The sequence below is a fragment of the Perca flavescens genome, chromosome 23 (genome assembly GCF_004354835.1).
Source record: "Perca flavescens isolate YP-PL-M2 chromosome 23, PFLA_1.0, whole genome shotgun sequence".
In the NCBI taxonomy this organism is placed as follows: Eukaryota; Metazoa; Chordata; class Actinopteri; order Perciformes; family Percidae; genus Perca; species Perca flavescens.
The window spans coordinates 19211705-19232777 of record NC_041353.1 but is presented as its reverse complement, the minus strand read 5'-3'; the positions used below and the strand labels follow the sequence as shown (position 1 = coordinate 19232777).

At 41.3% G+C, this 21073-nt stretch overlaps 2 protein-coding genes across 4 annotated transcripts in view; one reads left to right on the top strand and one right to left on the bottom strand.

Moving 5' to 3' along the window:
• syn3 (synapsin III) overlaps nt 1–21073 on the bottom strand; it is a 136144-nt gene that overhangs the window by 48226 nt on the left and 66845 nt on the right. The gene's annotated exons all lie outside the window — the stretch shown is intronic.
• LOC114549891 (metalloproteinase inhibitor 3) lies at nt 3609–20587 on the top strand. Its single transcript, XM_028570198.1, has 5 exons — nt 3609–3883; nt 11860–11942; nt 14068–14179; nt 15954–16075; nt 18536–20587. The coding sequence occupies exons 1-5, from the start codon at nt 3754–3756 to the stop codon at nt 18731–18733; spliced, it is 645 nt and encodes a 214-aa protein (XP_028425999.1). The 5' UTR covers nt 3609–3753; the 3' UTR covers nt 18734–20587.

The following is a 21073-nucleotide window of genomic DNA, read 5'->3' as shown; positions in this document are numbered from 1 at the left end:
TAGAGGAAGGCCTCATCTATCTCATTGTGGTCTGAACTATGTGAGGACAGCTGCAAGGCAAGAAGACACATTGATCCCACACACATATGGTGAGCAGCTCTCTCTATTCAACTTTGCACTCCTAAAAGGAAAATTCACCTTAATATACTCATACACGTAATAAATCCTGTTCTGATACTTGCTACTTTCCACGAAATATTTTGTGATGAAGTGTTGCACTTTCGTTTGCCTTTATTTTGCAGCCGCTTTCCATCAACCTGCCTTGTAAACTTCTACTTCAGTTTGCGACGAAGAAGGCTTGTTGACAGAAAGCAGAAGACGAGGTCGAACTTGTTGCTTTCTGTCCAGATTACAGAGAATATAAACAAAGAGACGGTGGTGCAAGTTCAAGGTAAGTTATAGCTCTTTATCAGAGGAGAGTCTGCTTAACAATTAAAGGATATGGTGTCCAAATATATAACTTAAGTATGTCGCTTTATTGGCTTGTGGCCTATATTCTGCTCATGTGGAATTGGTCTATGTCATGATGGATTATTCCCTGTATAATAGTTGAATATCTGTGAAAAATGGCAGCTCAAGACAGATGCCATTTGTCTTTGTTTAGAAGGAACTGATACAGAGATTTGCTGATTAACGAGATGCTGTTTTTCATCACTGACACTGTATACTGTACGATGCTGTTAGACTACATTCAAATCCAATGGGGGATATTTGTCGTTTAGGAAGGTACTGACTGACAAAGGTTAGATACTGTAGTCCTTAGACAGCAAACAATGCTGCAGAAGTCCTGTCCTCACAGGGAAGATGCAGGGTTCACACACATGCTCCAACTCTGAACAAAAACAGCTGATTCGGACTATACTCGCGGCTAATGTTAGCAAGCCAGCTATGAAAACACAACAAGTAAATAAGACTACTTTACACAACGACAACTTTTTAACAGGGAGTCTCATTTCTCATCTCACCTCCTCCCCATACCTCCAAGTCAAGGGTAACACACAGCTGCCGGACCAGTCTATTAACTGAACACACAGAGACCAAACTCATCTCAACCTTCCATCAAACTCCTGGTCGAACAGTGAACCCCCAAATAATCAAAGTAACAAAGCATCACTGGGGTTAGTAACTACATTTTATATTTTACATTGTATATTCTTCTTATGAGTGTTTAAAAGGTAGACATCCCTTTAAAAGCTATTGATGCAATAACCTAACCCCTTATTAGGCCTGTTTCCTTCCATTGACCTTATTTAAAATGTTATCTTTGGGATATATGTAAGGAATGCAGGGCTGTTTAACCTGTTTATGTAGGAGTGAAGTCATACTGTACATTATATTGCCCAAGTGAATCACTCCTTTCCCTTGCCTTTCTGGGACTTTGTGTGTCTGAACCTAGCTGTTATTGTCGCCTTTTTTGGGCATTCAAAATGCAAATCCACCTGTCACGCATGCCGATCCAGAGTCTAACTCAGGAATGACAATAATCTGTTGGTTCAGACTTTAGGTCCGAGGCTGAAATAACATGTGACCGGGCATTATCAATGGTTAACAGCAGCTAAGCAGCTGACGCGCTCTGTTCCTGCAGATTAGACCGTACCTCTGATAAAACATGACTTCAATGAGTAGGACGTTGAATTTCCGCAGATGGTACTGCAACTGTCCTGTTATTCCTAACTGCTGGACGGAAACTTGTTGATGTTCTGTACCTGAATGCACCGCTGAACAAACACTGGCTTATTTATTTGGGTAATAGTCAAAGGACAAAAACCTAGTGGATGATGAATTCTTGATGGGAGTCTGAGTCATGGGTGAAGGGTGAACGGAAACCATTCATGATACTTCCTGTGTATTATTCTAGTCTAAAACAATATATCCTGTTTGTTTTATCATTTGTAAAGTAAATCTTGCTTTTTCTAAAGCAAAGAAAAAATAGTCTCATTATGTGGCAAATAAACAACTTCATTTTCTTAATATCAAATGTATGAGAAAAGCAGTCATCTTTTTCCAACTTTTAATTTTAAAATCAAACTCACTTTTAATACTGAAATTTGAAGCACAAGCTTATCAGTGCCATTCTAATAAAAATAAAGTCTATATCTGGCCGCGCACGTACTTTAAACTGAGATAACGGTTAATGAAGGCCCATTGAGGGTCAGAGTTCCCCGACTTGATTATTTATGGCTCGCTTATATAACCACGAGTAGCTTCAGCCCTTAACATAGCTCTCTCAGTCTCTGCAGATAAGCCTCTGCAGCGATAACGCAGCTCCACTCAGGTCCACGAACACAGTTAGGAAGGAGAAAAAAGAGGTAATTGGCTAGTCTGACTGAGCGTGCCCTGAGGATAACTTGAGTGAATCCCTTTTAGAATAAAATCGGACTAAGTGAGGCTGCGAGTGCAGCCCGCAAGGGGACATAAGCAGCCACAGGTAGCGCTGGCATGTCTTAACTTTAGGCTCAACGTCTTTGATGATAAAATGAAAAATAAAAGAAAATCTGCTTAAACCCCATGACACCAAATGTATAAAAGAAGAAAACTGGAGCCTTCATTTCACTTCACAGCTATTGTTTCTGACTGTTTAGAGATAAATCCGGCTGCACCCTGTATTCAAAATACTCTACTGTAAGTATTACTAATTAAGGGGGCGTCAGGGGGTGGGCAGTATGACTAAGTGAGATTTTGGTTGAAAAGTGAGAAAAAGGAAAAATGTTGTTAACAAGAGTAAAGCAGCCAATCTTTTGCATTACTTTGTTTTTAGTTGGAAACAGGGTTCAAAATATATTAGAGCTGACAGGTTTACCTGTTAGTTGATCAAAAGAAAACTAATTTGATAATCAATTAATCATTTCAGTCATTAATAAAAAAAAAAAGCCTGCTTCTTAATTCTGAGGAGTCACCATTTCTTTTTGTTTTATGGGATAGTAAATCGTATACCTTCTTGTTTTGGACTAAAATCAGTATATAATACATATATACTGTATTTTATATACAGTCTTGTACAGATGTGACTGGTATTGTTGCTATCTATCTATCTATCTATCTATCTGAAGAACAACTGAGCTTAAGTCAAATTTTAAACACATTGCAAGCTAATCATGTGAAACGGTGTGTTCTACATTTATAATATCAGTTTATTATCAATGTTAAAATATATATCTAAGTTAAGTTTATGTCATTTATATGGAATAATTAAAAATATTATGTTCGTTATACTGCATCATGGGAAAAAGTACAAACCGGTACCAATGGGTAGCCTATGCATTATTTTTTCCATACATTTTTTTAAGTTTGCTGTATATCAAACCATTCTCATTTTGACCAAAGCATGGTCAAGTTCAAATATGCATAAACATCTTTTGGCCAATCTTATTATTTTATTTTTCTGCGCCCAGTGTTTATTTTCTTTTTGTCAGTCTGGAAAAAATAAGACGAAGCAGAGTAAAGTTCCAGTATGTCATCGTGTCTGGTGTCTGTGATTCCTAATGGCATCACCGGCCGCTGATTGGCCGCCCCTCCCGCGAGCTGCAGAGGTGGAAAGGGGGCGTGCACGCCTCTCCGGCGCGCTATATGTACGGCTGTGCGCCTCTCCGGGATCAGGGAGAAACGCTCAAGCGAGGCGAGTATCAACAACAGCCAGAGCAGAGACTTGGACATTACATACCGCCTAGCCTACTACTACTACTACAGCGGACCCGGCCGGACTCCATACACACTTTATCCCAGCAGCATAGAGGAGTGGAAAAGTTTGGAGAAATGCATTCAGTGTACCAGCACCTGATCAGCCTGCTGTTTGTCTTCAGCAGCCTGCAGGTTATCCAGCTGACGGAGGGCTGCTCGTGCGCTCTGACTCACCCGCAAGACGCCTTCTGCAACTCCGACATAGGTAAGGAACGGGTTATAACCATCCGTTTACTGCTGTAAATCAGCGGGGTTTTCATTTTTACCCCGGTACTGCGAGCAGATGTTGAGATAACAGTGCTGCCTGTCACTCAATACGAGAAAGAAGACTGATCTGCGATCAATTTACTGGATGCACGTCATTTTAGGAAAGCATGTTTTCAGCTAAATCTCTCGTTTGAGTATAAGGGAAACTAAATAAGTTGCTATTAAGAGCCAACTACTTTTTTTTTACTTTCAAATGTTTACACCAGAACACTTTTGCTTCGTTTTCAGAATGCTATTAGTATTATAATGTATTATAACTGTCCAACTAGTAGTCAAGTGTTGTTTCCACTATGTAATTGATAGTGTAATATTACAAACCTATGTAGTTTATGGTCAGTGAAGGACACTAGTGATGCTTCTTAAAGTGATGGCTGTTACACTAAGTCAAGGGTCCCCTAAAATTTCTACATTTCCTTGCATTTCATCCCCAAATTGATGAAGTTTTGATTTTATCATATCTTTTCAAGCCACAGACACGCTTGTGTGGGAGAAGAAGTATGGGTGGTGTGAATTAACGCCAGTTGATAAAAGGATCCAGTCAGCTTAGATGTTTCAAATCATGCTTATTTTATCTGCACACTCTGGTATTTGTCTGTCAGGCAGCCACCTGGTTGTAACTCCGATATGCCTGGCCTCTGGTGCACAAACAGCGCAGGCCTCTGGTGCACAAACAGAGAAGGGGGGTGGGGGTTTACATAGTTTTATTTATTTTTTTTACTGCCTGGTTATAATTTCTATGACTCCCCAGAATAATATGAACTTGGGATCTGGCTAAGCCTGAAGCACCAGTCCAACCTAGCCCCTGTTTTTAGATAACACTGGTCAAGACTGGGATTATCTGATCTGCCCTGTAAGGAGGTAGACTGTTTTTGGGTTAATAGTTGCAGGCAGTTTAGGGGGTGAAATGTGTCCGATGGGACAGGAGGGCAGCTGATTTGTAGTGGGTAAGAAGACCCGTTTCTTTTCACTGACAACCTGTCACTTAAAGCCACATATACGTACTTAAGCAAATAGTCTTTTTCAGTGCAGCTGATATTTTGCTTCAATATCATTTGACCCAAAAATGTGAAACCATCACGAGGCTCTCTTAAACCCTGACACATAATCAAACAATAAACTCTCAGTCTAAACTGTACACACACACACACACACACACACACACACACACACACACACACACACACACACACACACTTAATAAGGTGAATGACAAAAATATTTTTTACACTTTGGTTTTAGTAAAAATTAAACCCCTGAGATATAACATGAATTTAACATGAATTAGTGAGCTTTGGAGGTGCTGGTAGGTGGAGTTTGTTAACTTTGGACTGAGCCAGGCTAGCTGTTAACCCCTTTTTCAGTCTTTATGCTATGCTAAGCTAACAGCTAGTAGCTACAGCTGCAAAGTCAACACATACAAATCTGAATCCTTAATAACAACATATATTTGAATTATCATGCCCCCATCACTCTTCCAAAGAGATAAAATGCCTTTCTATATTTAACTGTTGATCCAACAACAAGAAATACTTCACGTTAAGACTTAACGTGTCTTTCAAATTTCATAAGCAGTGTCCTATTTACTCAATACGCTACATCACTGCACTACAAGGCTTTCCCTTTTCCAAAGGCTACTCCAAATGCAGCCAAGAAAATTAGGCTTCTTTGCCCAAATTCAGAGGACACAACCAGTGTAGTTTAGGTAGGCGTAAGTCACTTCTTTTAGTTCTGACGTGGGCAGGAACTCACTATGATGCTTTGGTGAATCCTCTGTAGAGTCTCTGAAGGGAGGAGGTCCAGATTTAGCCTACTAGCCCCAACCTTTATAAGAGGAATCCTGTGAAATCTCACAGATATTGCACATAAGGACCCAAAATGGTCACTTTGTCTCTTGGTCTTTGGTAAACCCCGTTTTCCAGGCCTGTAGCAGCCAAGTGACCCGGTTGGAGCAAGCAAAAATGGTGCTTCCAAAAACACATGCATTGCCTTTCACAGTCCTTCAGATAGCTCATGGTGTTGGCACCCCGCTGAGATTTGCCAGTGTAGAATCTGGGACTGACTTCAATGGGTGCAGTGATCATTGCGAGCCCCACAAATCCCATTTCCAAGGTCCTGGCTTAGCTCGAGGTGTGCTTTGAATGCTTGCAGCCACTCTTACACCTCGGTCCTCTGAGGGAAACACTTCTGAAACACCGGATTGGATTTCCTGGACTTCCATAATTGGAATTAACAAAGTCCAGACATTCGAGATTTGTGTAGGAAGCCTGAATGGTTTGAAGTGATCCAGCTTTTATTGTCATCTTTCCACATATGACTTATAATACAGGTTAGATGTCCAGGGTAAATGTTAAATCAAGTCAAAGCATCAGTTCAGAGGCATAATGTGAATGTATACAGAACACATAATAAAATGATGTTCCAATACTGGTTCATTCTTTAATTTAACGTCTATTTCTATTACCTTAAGATAACACGGAGACATGTAAAACAAAAAGGTACAGGATTGAAATGCTAATGCGGCGAAGGAGAAACCCTGTAATTCTCACCGTCGACATCAAAAGCAAAAGTCCTGAATCATCCCAATTTAAGACCCGTAGTTGAGTTCAAAGCTCTCGTAATCACCATAATCACCCGCAGGCACTCCACTGGATGAATCGCAATGAAGTTAAAGGGTTGGCAATTGGGTTACAAGAGTCTGTCTCTTTATTTGACAAGTGTAATTTGAAATATTTAAGAGTTTTTAGGGGTCCTGCTTTCCCTTTATTTTGATAGTAGTATGTTAGAGACCTGGGGTGCATTTCAGTTCATTTTCATAGCTACCACTTGAGATACGATTACGCTTATCTCTGTTCTGATCGGGTATAGAGGCCCCCTGTCAGTTTTACATGCAAACATACCTGGGCACAAGGCAATGACCAGGCTGCTTTCTTGTGCAGAGACCCAGTTGGCCGCTATTAGGCAGCTGGGTTTAAAGCAGCCCATTCACAAGAGGCCCCGAGGTCAACTTTGACCCTGAGATTTGATGTCGCTCTGTAAGGACGCTGGTTCCCAAGCGCTCGGTATGACAGAGCAAACCTTTACATGCTTGCACCCCGAACCAGGTCAGTCGCTGAGGATTAGCGTGATATGTGTTTATGCTTGGTTTGGGATTGAGGATCAGGCCATTGAAAGAAACGGATCCCGCCCTGCTGTGGGTACTTTGTGCAGCATAGAGCAGCTTTGTGCAGCATAGCAGGTTAAGAGTGATGTATTGCCTGGGGCTTTATGACGGCGCTCTCCTGGTACCACTACACTCTCCTCCTTCTACTAATGAGTAGCATTTAGTTAAGTCACTACCCCCTCTGTCAGCCGCACCCCCCCGCCCTCCTCCTTAACTGCAGGTCAACAGGTGACCGATGATAATCTGAGGGAAACCAGGACTCCCGTTATGAGATGCATTATGTAAGCTTGGATCAGATATCCATAGTTTTCCCAAAAGTGAGCTAAAGTATGATGAGATGTCAAAGGTTCTGGATTCCGTACAAGCCTGGGATGTTCGTCCTATGAGCCAGGCGTATCAAATGTCCAAGTCCATCCCTCCCTTCTCTGATGACCACACAGCCGCTCAGGGGTCCACCGTTTTAAACAGGAGGCTAGCAAGGGGGGCAATGGACCCAATCAGCCCAGCACACAGCTCAGTTCACCTTCAGTTGTACTTGCTGTAAAGGGAGCATTGAGTACTTTGACATTGCAACAATTTATTTGTCACCAGAATGTCACCTTTTATCGAAGGTGGCCTCTAACTGTCAAAAGGAGTGAAGTCACACTTTCACGAATGAGAGCATTAACCTAGATAATCCAAGCTACTATCAAACTACTATTAAATTACAAACAGGAATTTACAGTTAGGTAATCATCTGACCGACAAGTCTAAAAAGAAAAGGTGAGAGGCCGCCAGAAAGTGACACGGCAAGTGAGTGAATGACAAAGATAAGAATAGAGAGATAGGAAAAGCAGGCATTAAGGTAGCAAGCATGCCCAGATACTGTAACACCAGGCCAACTGACAAGGCTTCAGGTGTTGGCTGTGACTCGCTTTTCCAGTGCACCTAAAGACACTCACTAATTTGGAGACAGGCCTTTGTTTTGAAGAAATTCATTTTAAATGCTTTGTCAAAGCATACTAAAGACACCAGTTTTAGTTTAGACAGCTAGCGATTATGAGTTCAGATGGCATCACATTTAAATTTAAATGGATTAAAGATATCCCATGACTCAAACAGAACCATTTGTCACCTTGTTGAAAACTGGTCCTAATCAGGTATCGGAGGTAGTGATAAAAACTCATACTTCATAGGCTGCCTTTGCACTTTACCAACCACTATGTAAACGTTGCAGGCTTTATGCTCCAGCGTTTTAGCAGATTCAGTTTCAGTGTTTATTTTTGAGCGTGGTAGTGTGTCGTCTTGAGAATTCCTCTTCCTCCCACTCGCCTCTTCAAACTTGGACCACTTTCTGCATACTAAAATCACCGTCACCCGCCCCGTGCCTCGCTTTACCACACACACACACACACCCGTATTCTTGTCATGCCTGCAGTTTGCCACATTGTACGTAGGCTGAAATAAATGTTTAACTAAATTTCATGCTCACCTCAAGATTTAGCATTCAAGCTTGTGTAATCCCCTGCTTTAGGCAAGAGATACTGAGTGAAAAATGGATTCACTTCTTTTTTTGTTGTTGCTTTTGTGTCAGACCGTGGTTACCTCGCTTATCACGAAAAGCCTCCCACTCTTGAACATGTATCCTCTGCAGAAGATGAATACTTGTGCGTCACATCACTGGCCTGTAATTCCTCATGTTTAGCAAACTAAGAGGGGGAGAGACTCCAATAGATATTTCAAGTACCTGAATAAGTTTGGCCAAAAAGGGTTGCAGATATAGGTACTTCAGCTGCCATAATCACCATATTAACCACCACTAGTTGTGTAAATTAGGTAATTAATCAGTATGATTAATGTACAGATGTTGCATTGTCATAAGACTTCTTAAACTGGTGTATTACTAATGTGAAGCATCAAACCGTTACAGCACTACATAACAAATCTGTGTTTTTGCATGAATATGTAAATGAATGCAGAAAGATGCCGCATTTGATCAGATAGTCATCTGTCGGTAGTACGTGGTACGTGAAAAGAAGAGTTTAGAAGGCAGAAACTACACAGCATGTCAATAGTTTCCAGTTTAACCGAGGTGATGTGAGATCACATTATGAAAGTGGGTTAAATAAACACTCGTAACGTAGACTTGTAGATGAGAGCAGGCAGCCGTGTGGTCGCACGTAAATATAACCGCTAAATCGAAAAGAGGTCAAGGGGTCACTGCATAGGAATGACACAAATCCTCTGTCTCTGGGGCAGCTGAGGGCCTTCACACATTCCTATGGGTGATGGCACCATCACTGGCCAATTAGTGGCTGCCGTCCAACAAGAGGGGACCTATCTGGATGTACTTTGGTAAAATCAGCTGACCTGTGGCCCTTCAAACACGAAGGCTCGTTTCTCTTGAGGGTTGCTTTTGAGTTCAGGGCAGAGGAGGAAACTAGGGTTTGAGGTGACACTTGGAAAAATAACGGCAGCAGTGTATTTAACAGAGGCAAAAGTATCTTGTTATATCTGCACATTCCTCTGTAATTGTGCCCCGCTTCCTCTGTAATTGCAGCGGCAAACATCTGTCAAACTGCATTTGGGTGCATTTATTAGAGGTCCGTCAGGCAATGGCGCTCTTGGTTCATATTAGAAGAGTTGACAGATTAATGGATCAAATGTTCTGCAGCAAGTTATTGTGAAAGGTCAGAAAGCGGAGGGCAGGCAGTGGGGATTGGTACATTAAAACCAAGAGCTCTGAAATGACATTTGTTTGCCTTGGTTGTGTGCTTTCTTGTGAAGCTGTCAGTGAAAGTCAGTGAGTCATAACACAAAGCAGACAGGTGAAAAACAATCACCTTTATGCTCTGCTGAACAGTGTTGCCTCACATGCAATTTGAAAGATATTTCCATTTTGCAGTGCTGCATGGTTAATGGATGGTTGATATTCTAAAGCACCGTTGACCCTCAAGTACATTTTAGAGTTGACGTTCTGTTCACTTGCAGTGCTTTTACGGCCTCCCCCAACTACAACCATAGGATTATTAGCCACGCTAGCGGCGTAGCTCTACTGATTTTGGTCCGTCGACCATTTTGGCCCACAGTGAAATGTCTTAACAATCACTGGATGGATTACCATGAAATCAAGGTCCCCAGAGGCTAAATCCCGATGACTTTGGTAATCCTCTGACTTTTTATCTAGTGCTACCACTGTTTTTTTCGCCTAATATATCAACAACTATTCAATTGATTGCCAATCAAATTTCATACAGACATCCGTGGTCTCCAGAAGATGAATTGTAATAACTTTTTGGTGATCTTCTGACTTTTCATCTAGCGCCACCATCAGGCCAAAATGTCACCCTGTCCAATCCTAGCTGTATTTAGTGCTAATTAGCTAATGTTTGCAACACCCTAAACTAAGATGGTGACCATCGTAAACATTACCTGCTTAGCATCAACATGTTAGCATTGGCATTGTGTGCTCATGTTAGCATTTAGCACAAAGCACCCAAGTACAGCCTCACAGAGCCCTGAAACCTCATCTGACATGTTTTTCCTTTAGGCAAAGACAACTCTAAAAGAACTATCCTTTTATATTTCGCACTTTCATTCATGATCAGAAGCATTTCTCAAACACACCAAATTTAGCCAAAATGAACCCCATAAAGAACACTGTTTCTATTGGTAAGCTCCTGGATGGCCACAGTCCTTTGATTTGTTCAAAGTGGTTCAAAATAAGAGGTTGTTTAAACAAATGCTTGGTTCAAACTGGGGTCTTCATGTCCAAAATAAATTTGTGGTCACCACTTTTGGGTGGCCGTGCTGTAACTGCTTCCTGTTGGAGTTCTATTTTTATGCCCATTTAAAATTTGCCTGGAAGTAGGACAGCAAGACAAACAAAGACCAAACGGAACATGCCACATGCCTCATTTCATTCTCCAGTAAAAGAATGAAAGGCTCATCATTTTCTTTCCTTTCTGGGGAATGTGAGCCCCTGAAGAATGTGTTAAGGAAATTCCACCGGGAGAAGATAACAAACATGGCCAGTGTTAGTTGTGTCTACAGCCGGTCGGCTGTGGGCAGCAGGTGAACTTCACAGATGATTGACTGCTTATGCAGGGCCCACAGCCCGTGCCTTTCACAAGAAGTCTCCACACTACAACATGAGCGAAAGCAAAAAATCAAAGTGCCCCCTGAACATTTTCACCTCACCGACGTTTACATGAGGGTCCTGCACACCGATAAGATCTTTTTCAAGCCCTGATCCCAATATAGAAGGAAACCGAAGAGACACATACTGCACTTTTTTTCCCCCTCTGTTTTTAATCCAGCAAAAATCTGATTGGAGTCACGTTTTGCCAATTATGATGTGAATAATACAACTGCAAAATCAAAACCAAGTTTCCTGTGATTACTGGAAGTTCCATCTAACATGTGAGCAGTCATCCATAAACTCTTAAACACCAGCAGTGAGAATGAAGCCTTGATACATGGACAAGGCGGCCTTTTCCTCTTATTTCTGTATCAAACTCAAAAGTCCCTGTAGTGTTCTTTTCTCATTGGTCTTCCTTTGCAAACAGCAGCAATGCAGAAAATCGGATAAACTGATTAACTGTGGTCCCAACCGGTCCTGAAATGGTCTTTATAATGGGTTTGCAAATGCCTCCTACTGGCCTAGGCTGAGTGTTATTTGATAGATTAGATAGGATAGCTCCTAGTTATATGTTAGAGGAATGCAATGGTTTGCTCAGATCATTTAATTCATTGTCCATCTTCTCTCTTCACAGTGATTCGGGCTAAAGTCGTGGGCAAGAAGCTCCTGAGAGATGGACCTTTCGGAACGATGCGCTACACAGTCAAGCAAATGAAGGTGAGTGCGTCAATCCTCTGCTGAAAGGGCTGATGAGCGAGACACTGAATCTCATTCAGCTTAAAAGGAATAGTAGAACATTTTGGCAAACGCACCCCCTTTCTCGCAGAGAATTACATGAGAAGAGTGAAACCGGTTTCATGTCACTGAGCTAAACATGAAGCTAGAGCCGGTAGGGTTAGCCTAGAACGGTTAGCCTAGCTAATTGTAAAGACTGTTTAAAACCGCTAGACTGGCTTTGTTCAAAGTTAGAAAAATCCTACCGTCACCTCTAACGCTCATCAATTGACACATTATTTAAACAAGATATGACTTAATTAATGGACAACATCTGACTAGCTGCCCCCCCTCAGTCTTTGGATAAGCTTAAACTAAGCTAAGCATTTGATTAATAAACAAACACAATTTGTAGTCAGTACATTTCTGTCTGTGTATGGATGAAACAAATAGGTTTATTTGTTTTATTTTGGACAGAGCCAAGCTAGCGGTTTCCCTCTGCTTCAAGTCTATAAGCTAAGATAAACACCCCCTGGCTCTAGCTCCGCACTTAAGATATGAGAGTGGTTTCAATCTTCTCGTCTAAACACTCGGCAAGAAAGCTCATAAATGTTGAACTATTCCTTTTGCTGTAATGTCGGTAAGCGAGAAATTGAAGAAATTAACATGCTTGTCTATATACTGTAGCAGAATGCTTAAGTTGGACACACTGGAATAATTGGCTTAAATTGCAATTTCCTTCGCTGACTTTATTGTTTTGGTTGTTATTATTGCCCCTTATTTAAGATTATAGATAGATAGATAGATAGATAGATAGATAGATAGATAGATAAGGTTTTCCAATAGTTTCAAATGGTCAGAGTTGGAGAGGTCATGCTCTAAGACCCCAGAAATTCTCTGCTATGTACAGTATATAATGAGTCTGATTGAAACTAACTGATTTGATTTTATTAGGATCCCCATTAGCTGATGCAGAACATCAGCTACTCTTCCTGGGGGCCACAAAAAACATTATAAAAACCACTGAAAGTGGTATTAACATAAAATATATATATATATATATATATATATATATATATATATATATATATATATATATATATATATATTCTCCCATTTAAGATGCTCTTTGATATCCTATTTAAAAGCACAGGCACATAAAATGCCATACCCTGGATGTGGCAGGAATTCTATAGTTACAAGAATGTCTCTCTGCCCCCTCAGCCGCTGTGTGATAGCTTAAAAGCATAGCTTAGCATGAAAGCCCGCTTTTCACTTCCTCTATATTTTTACATAACACTGCATATTTTTGACAGATGCTGACATCGGCCTGCTGCTCAGACAGGGGCCAGGCCGGAGGATTAGCGGGCTTACAGGCATTACAGCTCAACCAAACTCCTTGCTCAGAGTGTAAACATTTCAACAGAGTCATGCACTGCATCAGTACAATCCCAGTTTGTACAAAAGCATTAAGTGGCCTCTTGTTAGTGAAGCACACCAATAACCACTGTAAGAATTAGCCTCAGGAATTAAATGTGGCCTTTGCACTTCTTGGGTTATTTATTTATATTACAGTCTGCTGGTTTACACACTGCAAACAGTGGTTTTCCTTGTGGGCTATAATATAATGCGATTCCCTCCAAATTTCAACAAATCTTATGAGACAGATGCCTTTGGCTTATGCCATTCCCAAACCGCCACAGTTTCAGGCTTAAGCAACAGTTTGTTCTGCTTTTCTGGGAGCGACGCATCTAAACAGGGATTTCCTGTTGTTCCCAGACAAATAAATTACACTGAAGAAAACAGTTCTCAGGGCAAACACTCACTGTTTGCTCTGCATACCCAGGATTAATAAAAGGAGCTGATGTCCACAGTTTAACAATGCCCTTGCCAAAACAGCATCAATGTTGAAGCACATTACACAACGTAATCATGTTATCTATTATTTAGTTAAGGGCAGAGCCTATTACTCCATCTCTCGAGAGGCATTCCTTATCCTTCATCTGATAAAGCCAGCGTACTGTTTTCATTCCTGATTATTTATGTGAAGAGAGTCAAGGGTGTGGGGTACAACATTGCACTTTTTGTTCAGGTTTAAACTCCAATTTTGTTTTTTCGTGTCTTGCAGATGTACAAAGGATTCGACAAAGTCCAGCACGTGCAGCACATTTACACGGACGCTTCAGAGAGTTTGTGTGGTGTGAAGTTTGACATCAACAAGTACCAGTACCTAATCACAGGTAAGCTCACTGGCTGACATTGTTCTTTTTTTAGTCAATGATCAACGTTGGCAGGAAAGAGTTTTACAAAAGATGCTATTAAGCGCCATTATGGGAAGTGTAGGTTTTTGGAGCTTGACCCACACTGGGGACTAAAAGAATATCTCAGCATCTGCTGCTTTGATTTTGACTATTCTTTTTCTCATCTGTCTTTCGCCAGACACCCAATGATATGGAACGATACAAAATAGTGCCCCTTTAATTAAGCTTGAGGGAATTATGTGCCTACCACGGCTGATTTTGAAAAGTCAAACTGCCTAGTTACATTTCTGTGGTAAAATATTCTAAACTCAAGATTCACTCTTCTTCGACCGTATCCCTTGAGCTTTTTAAGACAAAACAAAATTTGTTTTAACTGTTGAGATGCTAAATACTTTTCAGTCCGGTAACTGTTGTTGTTCCTTCTCAGAGTGTTTGCCTGCAGCATTACGAGTTTGTTTGGCCTGATGTACTCCCTCCCCCCCTTAAGGACTTCTTCATTTGTCCTGTGACACAATCTTCCCCACTATTTATACCCTACTATTTGCCACTGTGCAAGCAGGCAAATCGGGCCCTTTGGGAAGAAAAAAAAAAAAAAAAAAAATAGTTCCACTTACTTCCCTCGACTTTGTATATATGTCGCTAAGTCCTGACCTGTAAATACTCTAACTGCACCCCACAGTGCAAGTGAATGAGCCGGCGTTGCCAGGCAGCGACGGCTATGTTTACCCAGTCCGGCTGCGAGTGACATCACTGACGTCTTTCGCTGCTCTCAAGGCGTCTATAATAAGTCTCTGCATATGAACAAGGCTGCATTATGGGCAATTTAAAGGCACTAGGGCCTGTGAGACGAGCTGCTTGGCTCTTCTTTGATCGAGCCCCGAGTGCACTGGCCCTGATTAGTATTTAAGAAGCATGTCACACACTCAACACCATGTAATAAGCCTGCGAGTGACTCCAGTAATCCCAGTGCGGCGATGCAGGCAGAGCGGGAAGTTTCAGGGGGGTCGAAGAAGCACATATTTGTGAGCTGTCAAATTCCCGCGTGGTGACAACACGGTGAAGGAGACACACGGTGACAAATCGTGATGTCCCAGAGTCCTCGCAGGCCGCCGCGGTGCACCTGTCTCAGGAGTCGGTAAGCCACAAACGGCCTGGCGCTAAATTTAGACGTCTGCTGACCTTTTGATATTCAGAAATAGGGGTGTTGGTTTAATATGGGCTTACTGTGTGAGATTGTCTTACCATAGATAAACAAGTTGGATTGCTTAAGCGGTAAGTTTATATTATCCTATTTTACATGCGGAGGATTATGAAATTAGACAAATAGCAAAATGACATACCAGCAATATGATGCAACATCTGATTAAGTGACTGCATTAGTAAAGTTATTGGTTTTCTTAAAGCAAACCCTTTGGAAAACACGGAATCTCCAGAAAAACAGAAATCTGGATGATGCTATCATCTATGCTGTGTTGGCAATGTCTGTCGATCGGTTCACCACTTTTTTCCGAAATCAAATATCTCAACAACTATTGGATGGATTGGCATGAAATCTACACCTGTGTCTGCAAAAGAGAGAAGAAAGAGTCCTAGCCGCGCTACCTGATAATCAGGTGTTGACTCTTGAATCAAATTTTAAGAATTAAATCTCACAGCAGAAAGCGATTTTCAAGTAGTACTTTAGAGCATATACTGTAGATTCAACTTGTGACTCAGCACGTCAACCAATACCCTGCGTTCTTTCCTTTCTCAGGTCGAGTGTACGATGGCAAGGTCTACACGGGGCTGTGCAACTTCAACGAGCGGTGGGAGCGCCTCTCATTGGCCCAGAAGAAAGGCATCAACCATCGCTACCAGCTGGGCTGCAACTGCAGGGTGAGTGGAAACCATCAACCTCCGCCCGACAAGGACAAGAAAGATGAGGGAAGAGGATGCGGGAGGAGGAGGAACAAGAGAAGGAGGAGCTAGAGCTTACTGCGCCTCCATTTTACAACTAAAACTAAACCTAAAACTGCTGCAACGGGTTGACCCCTTCTATAAAGTCCACTAGAGAGTGCTTATTAATGATTACAGGAGGAAGGAAATACTTCTAACAGAAGGAATGTGAAGGGTCAGAGCAATTCAGGCTCTTCAATGCTACTGTGTCACTTCTATTGCTAAAACCATTTACTCATACTTAAAACAACCCTCACGGTTACATTGCTGTTGTTATTGAGACTGAATTATGAGCGTACTTTCCACTTGTTATACATCATGGACGTTCAGCAGAAACCGAAATAGAGAGAAAACAAATTTTACTACTACTATCACTGGGAGTTATTAAATAGTCTTCATGCCCAGTTTTTATGCGACTCAAACATGTAGCCCGCCGCTGTGCAGCTGCTGACCCGCCTCGTAAACGTCCTACTGTTACAGCAGTGTCCCGGACATCTGCTAACGCTATCGGCCTCTATCAGTATAAGTGGATTAGCAAAGAGACCTATTTTGTTCCCAGTGCGGGCCAGTGCCTGTAAACTGTGTTCAGTGTGTACATGGCAGCAGCCCAGAAGGCCTCCAGAGAAGGCCAACGATCAACTGAGACTTCAGTCTGAGAGTCAGTAAGCACAGGCAGGCGTAAACATCATCACATCAACTCATTAAACGCACTCCGCCGGCCTCCGCATTCCTCCACAAATGATGATTTACTGCACTGGAAAGCAGGAATTATCACATCTATAAAACCACTCAAACGAGGAAGTTATGCCGAACATCTCCAAACCGTTGGGGACACGCTCTCCAGGCTTGAATAACACCCAAAATGGGAAGTGTGCCTTCTAACTTGCTGGCTCATTCATCATTCATATCCAGATAAGTGCAGCTCCATGCAGCTGATGACTCCCGTTTTGCTGTCATTAAACACAGCATTTCCGTTCATCACCTCTCTGAGTAGTCATGTGAATCTTCCTGTCAATTCACGCTGTATATTCATCCGTGAAGCTGCTTTTTTGTGCGAGCACCTGGAGGTGTGATAGCACGAAAGACGCTCAGTAAAAACTAACTGAATCATTACAAAACTACAAAAACATCACTGCTTCAGGAAGACGGCTGACATTCATTTAACATTCCACTGCACAAAGCATACAAATGCCAGGGTACACTTAACTGGTTTTGTACTTGGTCATTTTAAAAAGCTGCCTTTTCACGCCTCATCTAATAATGTGCTGCAGTAAATGACTGAAAGCTGAAAAGCAGTAGAGAAATGATGAGATTCCATGTTCTAGATGTTTCACCAAGCGCATGTTCATGCTTTTATATTTCAACCAAATCATGTACTCACTTCCTTTCTAACACGCTTATTTCTCTTCTACAGTTGTGAGATTTGGTTCATATGTTAATGGATCATTAAGCTAGTTCTACTGTGGCTTTTGCACAAACTTCTAGACTGTAGACTCACTGAAGTTGCGTACTACTAATTATGGTTAGCTTTAACAAGAAAATAAGCTCAATACAGCATGTCCTTAAGCAACATAAAAGGAATCACCTTGGAAACTATACTTATTCACTTTCATGGCAAGATTCAGGTGAATAGAGCCAGGGGACCGTTAGCTTACGTAGCCTTGGCCTAAAACAGCTAGCTTGGCTTTATCCAGCTTTTAAAGACACCTGCCAGCTCACTAATTAATGCATCATCAGCTAATTAATTAAATAAACAAGATGCAACTTGTTAATAATAAGTGATTTAGAGGTGCTAAACTTGGGAAAGACCCCCCTGTCTCTTCATGTTTCCAATCTTAATGCTAGCTAAGCTAATTGACTGCTTGATATTTAGTGTACAAAGATGAGAGTGGTGTCAATCTTATTTAACTCTCGCTAAGAAAACAAATAAAGCAATTTCCGAAAGTGCCAAACTATTCTTTTGAAGGTTAACCTAGCTTTAGATTTGAATTTATGAAGGTATGTAAGTCATTTTAGAGAACATACCAAGAAAAGAGAAAAAAATAGAGCAAAATAAGGATGGGGTTGACTCTGAAAATATATTAGGGTATATTGTTTACATAATCAGCAGGTATGACTATTTTAGTAAAAACCACAGTAAATCAGGTGCCTGGGTAGCTCACCTGGTAGAGCAGGCGCTTATAGAGGTTTACTCCTTGACTCTGCCCTTTGGCCCTTTGCTGCATGTCATTCCCCCCCCTCTCTCTCCTCTTTCAGTTGTCCTGTATAAATAAAGGCCTAAAAATGCCCCAAAAAATCCAAGAAAAAAAAACTACAGTGAGTCTACACTAGTTGTTGCTAGTATCCAGTTTTGTTTCCTGCTTCATGGCTACATCTTTAGTTTCGCTTCTGTCTCTGTAGATTAAGCCCTGCCACTACCTGCCATGCTTCGTGACCTCAAAGAACGAGTGCCTATGGACGGACATGCTGTCCCACTTCGGCTATCCCGGCTATCAGTCCCGGCACTACGCCTGCATCCAGCAGAAGGAGGGCTACTGCAGCTGGTACCGGGGCATGGCCGCACGCGACAAAACCACCATCAACGCCACCGACCCCTGAACCCCAAACGCACCCTGCCCCAAATCCACTGCCGCCTCCCTGACTGCGTCCTATCCCGATATCTTCTAGAGTATTACAGGACTCTTTAAGCTCACTGGCCTGGGTGTCAGCCTCTTTAAAAGGGGCACAAAAAGAGAAAAGAACAAATCCATTACAGTGCCTGTTTCGTAGCACTTCTGATTGAAAACAATACCTTTTTTTTTTTTTTGCAGATTGCCCTGTTTAACTTTAATTTCCCCACAAATCAAACAGTCCTTGCACCAAACCTTCTCTTCAGGGTTCAGTGGTTAAAAGACAGATATTTATAAGGCCAATAAGAAGTGGAAGACCTTGATAAACCTTTATTGGATATTCAGATTTCTTTTTTTTAACCGAACTGACCTGTAAACAATTAAAAGTATTAATAAGTATCATTGGTGTTAATTAGTGACTTGCAGTTAGCCTACTGCTAACCTAGTATTATGGTCATTTTGTGCATTGAGGCAGTTTCTTTTCAAAAGCAAGGACTGAAGGTCATGAAGTATCAGATGAATTTCAATCAATGAAAAACGAACAGCCAATGATCACTATGTACATTTTAGATGTAAAGATGTTACATTGCTACACTTGCTAGCATTACAACATAAACTTCTGCAGTTCTACACATCAACAATACAGATGGAGTGCCAATTTGAGGTTTGATCTCTGAAAGTTATACCTCGCATAAGTTAATATCCCTTATATTTTTTTGGAAAATGGTATTGTTTTGTATACAGTGAAGTATACATAGATTATCTTCACAGTTTTTACTGTAACGTGTCTTTATGGATAGTAGTATCTTTGCTTACCTGAATGTTTGCAATGTAACTCATTTTGCAGTTATATCACAAACGACGTCCTTTCTGTTGAGCACTGTTGAATATCCGAGAAGAGCTAGAAATCTCTGTGTTACAGTGCTAACGCCGGGACGAGCTCACTTCTTGCAGAGATGGTGATATATTATTTTTTGCTGTATATAACATAAGCTACAGAAATGAACTATCAACTCAGCTGAAACCTCTGTATTACATTTATTTATGTGTATTGGATGACACAGTAACTGTGGTATTATCTGCAAAAAAAAAGAAGAAGAACAAAATATATAATAACCGTACATTGCAACCACCGTCAAATCCTGTGCAACCTTCCAGAATGAAGGACCAGCATTTCCAGTGGTATGGTACTTGTGGTACTTCTGTTTCTTAGTTTGATCATAGTTCCCCTGACTGGTACTCTACACCAATCCAATGAAAGACAAGTATAAGCAGAGGTTTCAGACATTGAGATATTTTTTAAGTGTATATTCAATCTTTTTGTATTTAACTATTTCAAATGGACATTATTATATATATATATAAATGAAAGTAACAATATTGTCACTAAATTCATTTTTCTTCACCTGTTCCTATCTAGGGTTTTTTCTTATTTTCTTTCCCAGTGCCATACCTTCAGTCCATTCCATGAACAGACACAGATTTGTTTCAAAGGGAGTAACATCCCCTTCATCACTGACACTGAGAAAATATTAGATCGCTAATGCACTGTGGCTTTGACCAAGTTGGTTGTTTTCAAAAGAGTAGTTTGACATTTTGGGAAATGTGCTTATTTGCTTTCTTGCTTGGAGTTAGATGAGCCAGTTAACTTAACTTATGGCGTTTTTCCTTTACATGGTACCTGCTCGACTCAACTCGAGTCTACTCGCCTTTTTTTTGGTTTTCCATTATGAAAAAAAAAGTCCCTAGTACCTTCTAATAGGTACTGTTTTTAGTATCACCTCTGTCAAGGTTCCAAGCGAGCTGAGGCGATACCAAAAGGTGATGTGAAAACCTGCAGACTACTGATTGGTTGGAGAGAATCGTCACTAATTACTGCATCATCATTGCTAGCGACAGATAGGTGTGTCCTGAACAAACCTGCCATTTTTAAATAGTTTAGCCAGCTGTGTTTTTTTTTTTTTTTTTTGCTGCCTCCAATTTCTTTTGGAACTAAATTTGTCTTCTGGCTGTGGCAACAGCCACATGCCGAGAGTAAAAAACAACACACCTTCGACGTTCTGCGTGCGTTTGTTGCGTTAGGTCACGGCAGTTTCCTGCGGCGTCGCTATGACGACCAGCCACGCTCGCCTCAGGCATGAGGCGGTACTAAATCTGCAATGGAAAATGGAGGACGGGGCACCGCGGTCGAGTAGAGTAGAGCTGGTACTAGCAGTGGGTAAGCGCCATTACAGTCCATATCCTAAGTTAAGCTAACTATCCTGTGGATGTAGCTTTATATTTAAGGGACACACATGAGAAGGATAAAGAAATGTGCGTCCATCAGCAA

Excerpts from the sequence above, each read along its gene's own strand:
- LOC114549891 (XM_028570198.1), top strand. The coding sequence starts at position 3,754 with ATGCATTCAGTGTACCAGCACCTGATCAGCCTGCTGTTTGTCTTCAGC. Across the intron at positions 14,180-15,953 it reads GTACCAGTACCTAATCACAG|GTCGAGTGTACGATGGCAAG; the intron begins GTAAGCTCACTG and ends TTCCTTTCTCAG. Across the intron at positions 16,076-18,535 it reads AGCTGGGCTGCAACTGCAGG|ATTAAGCCCTGCCACTACCT; the intron begins GTGAGTGGAAAC and ends CTGTCTCTGTAG.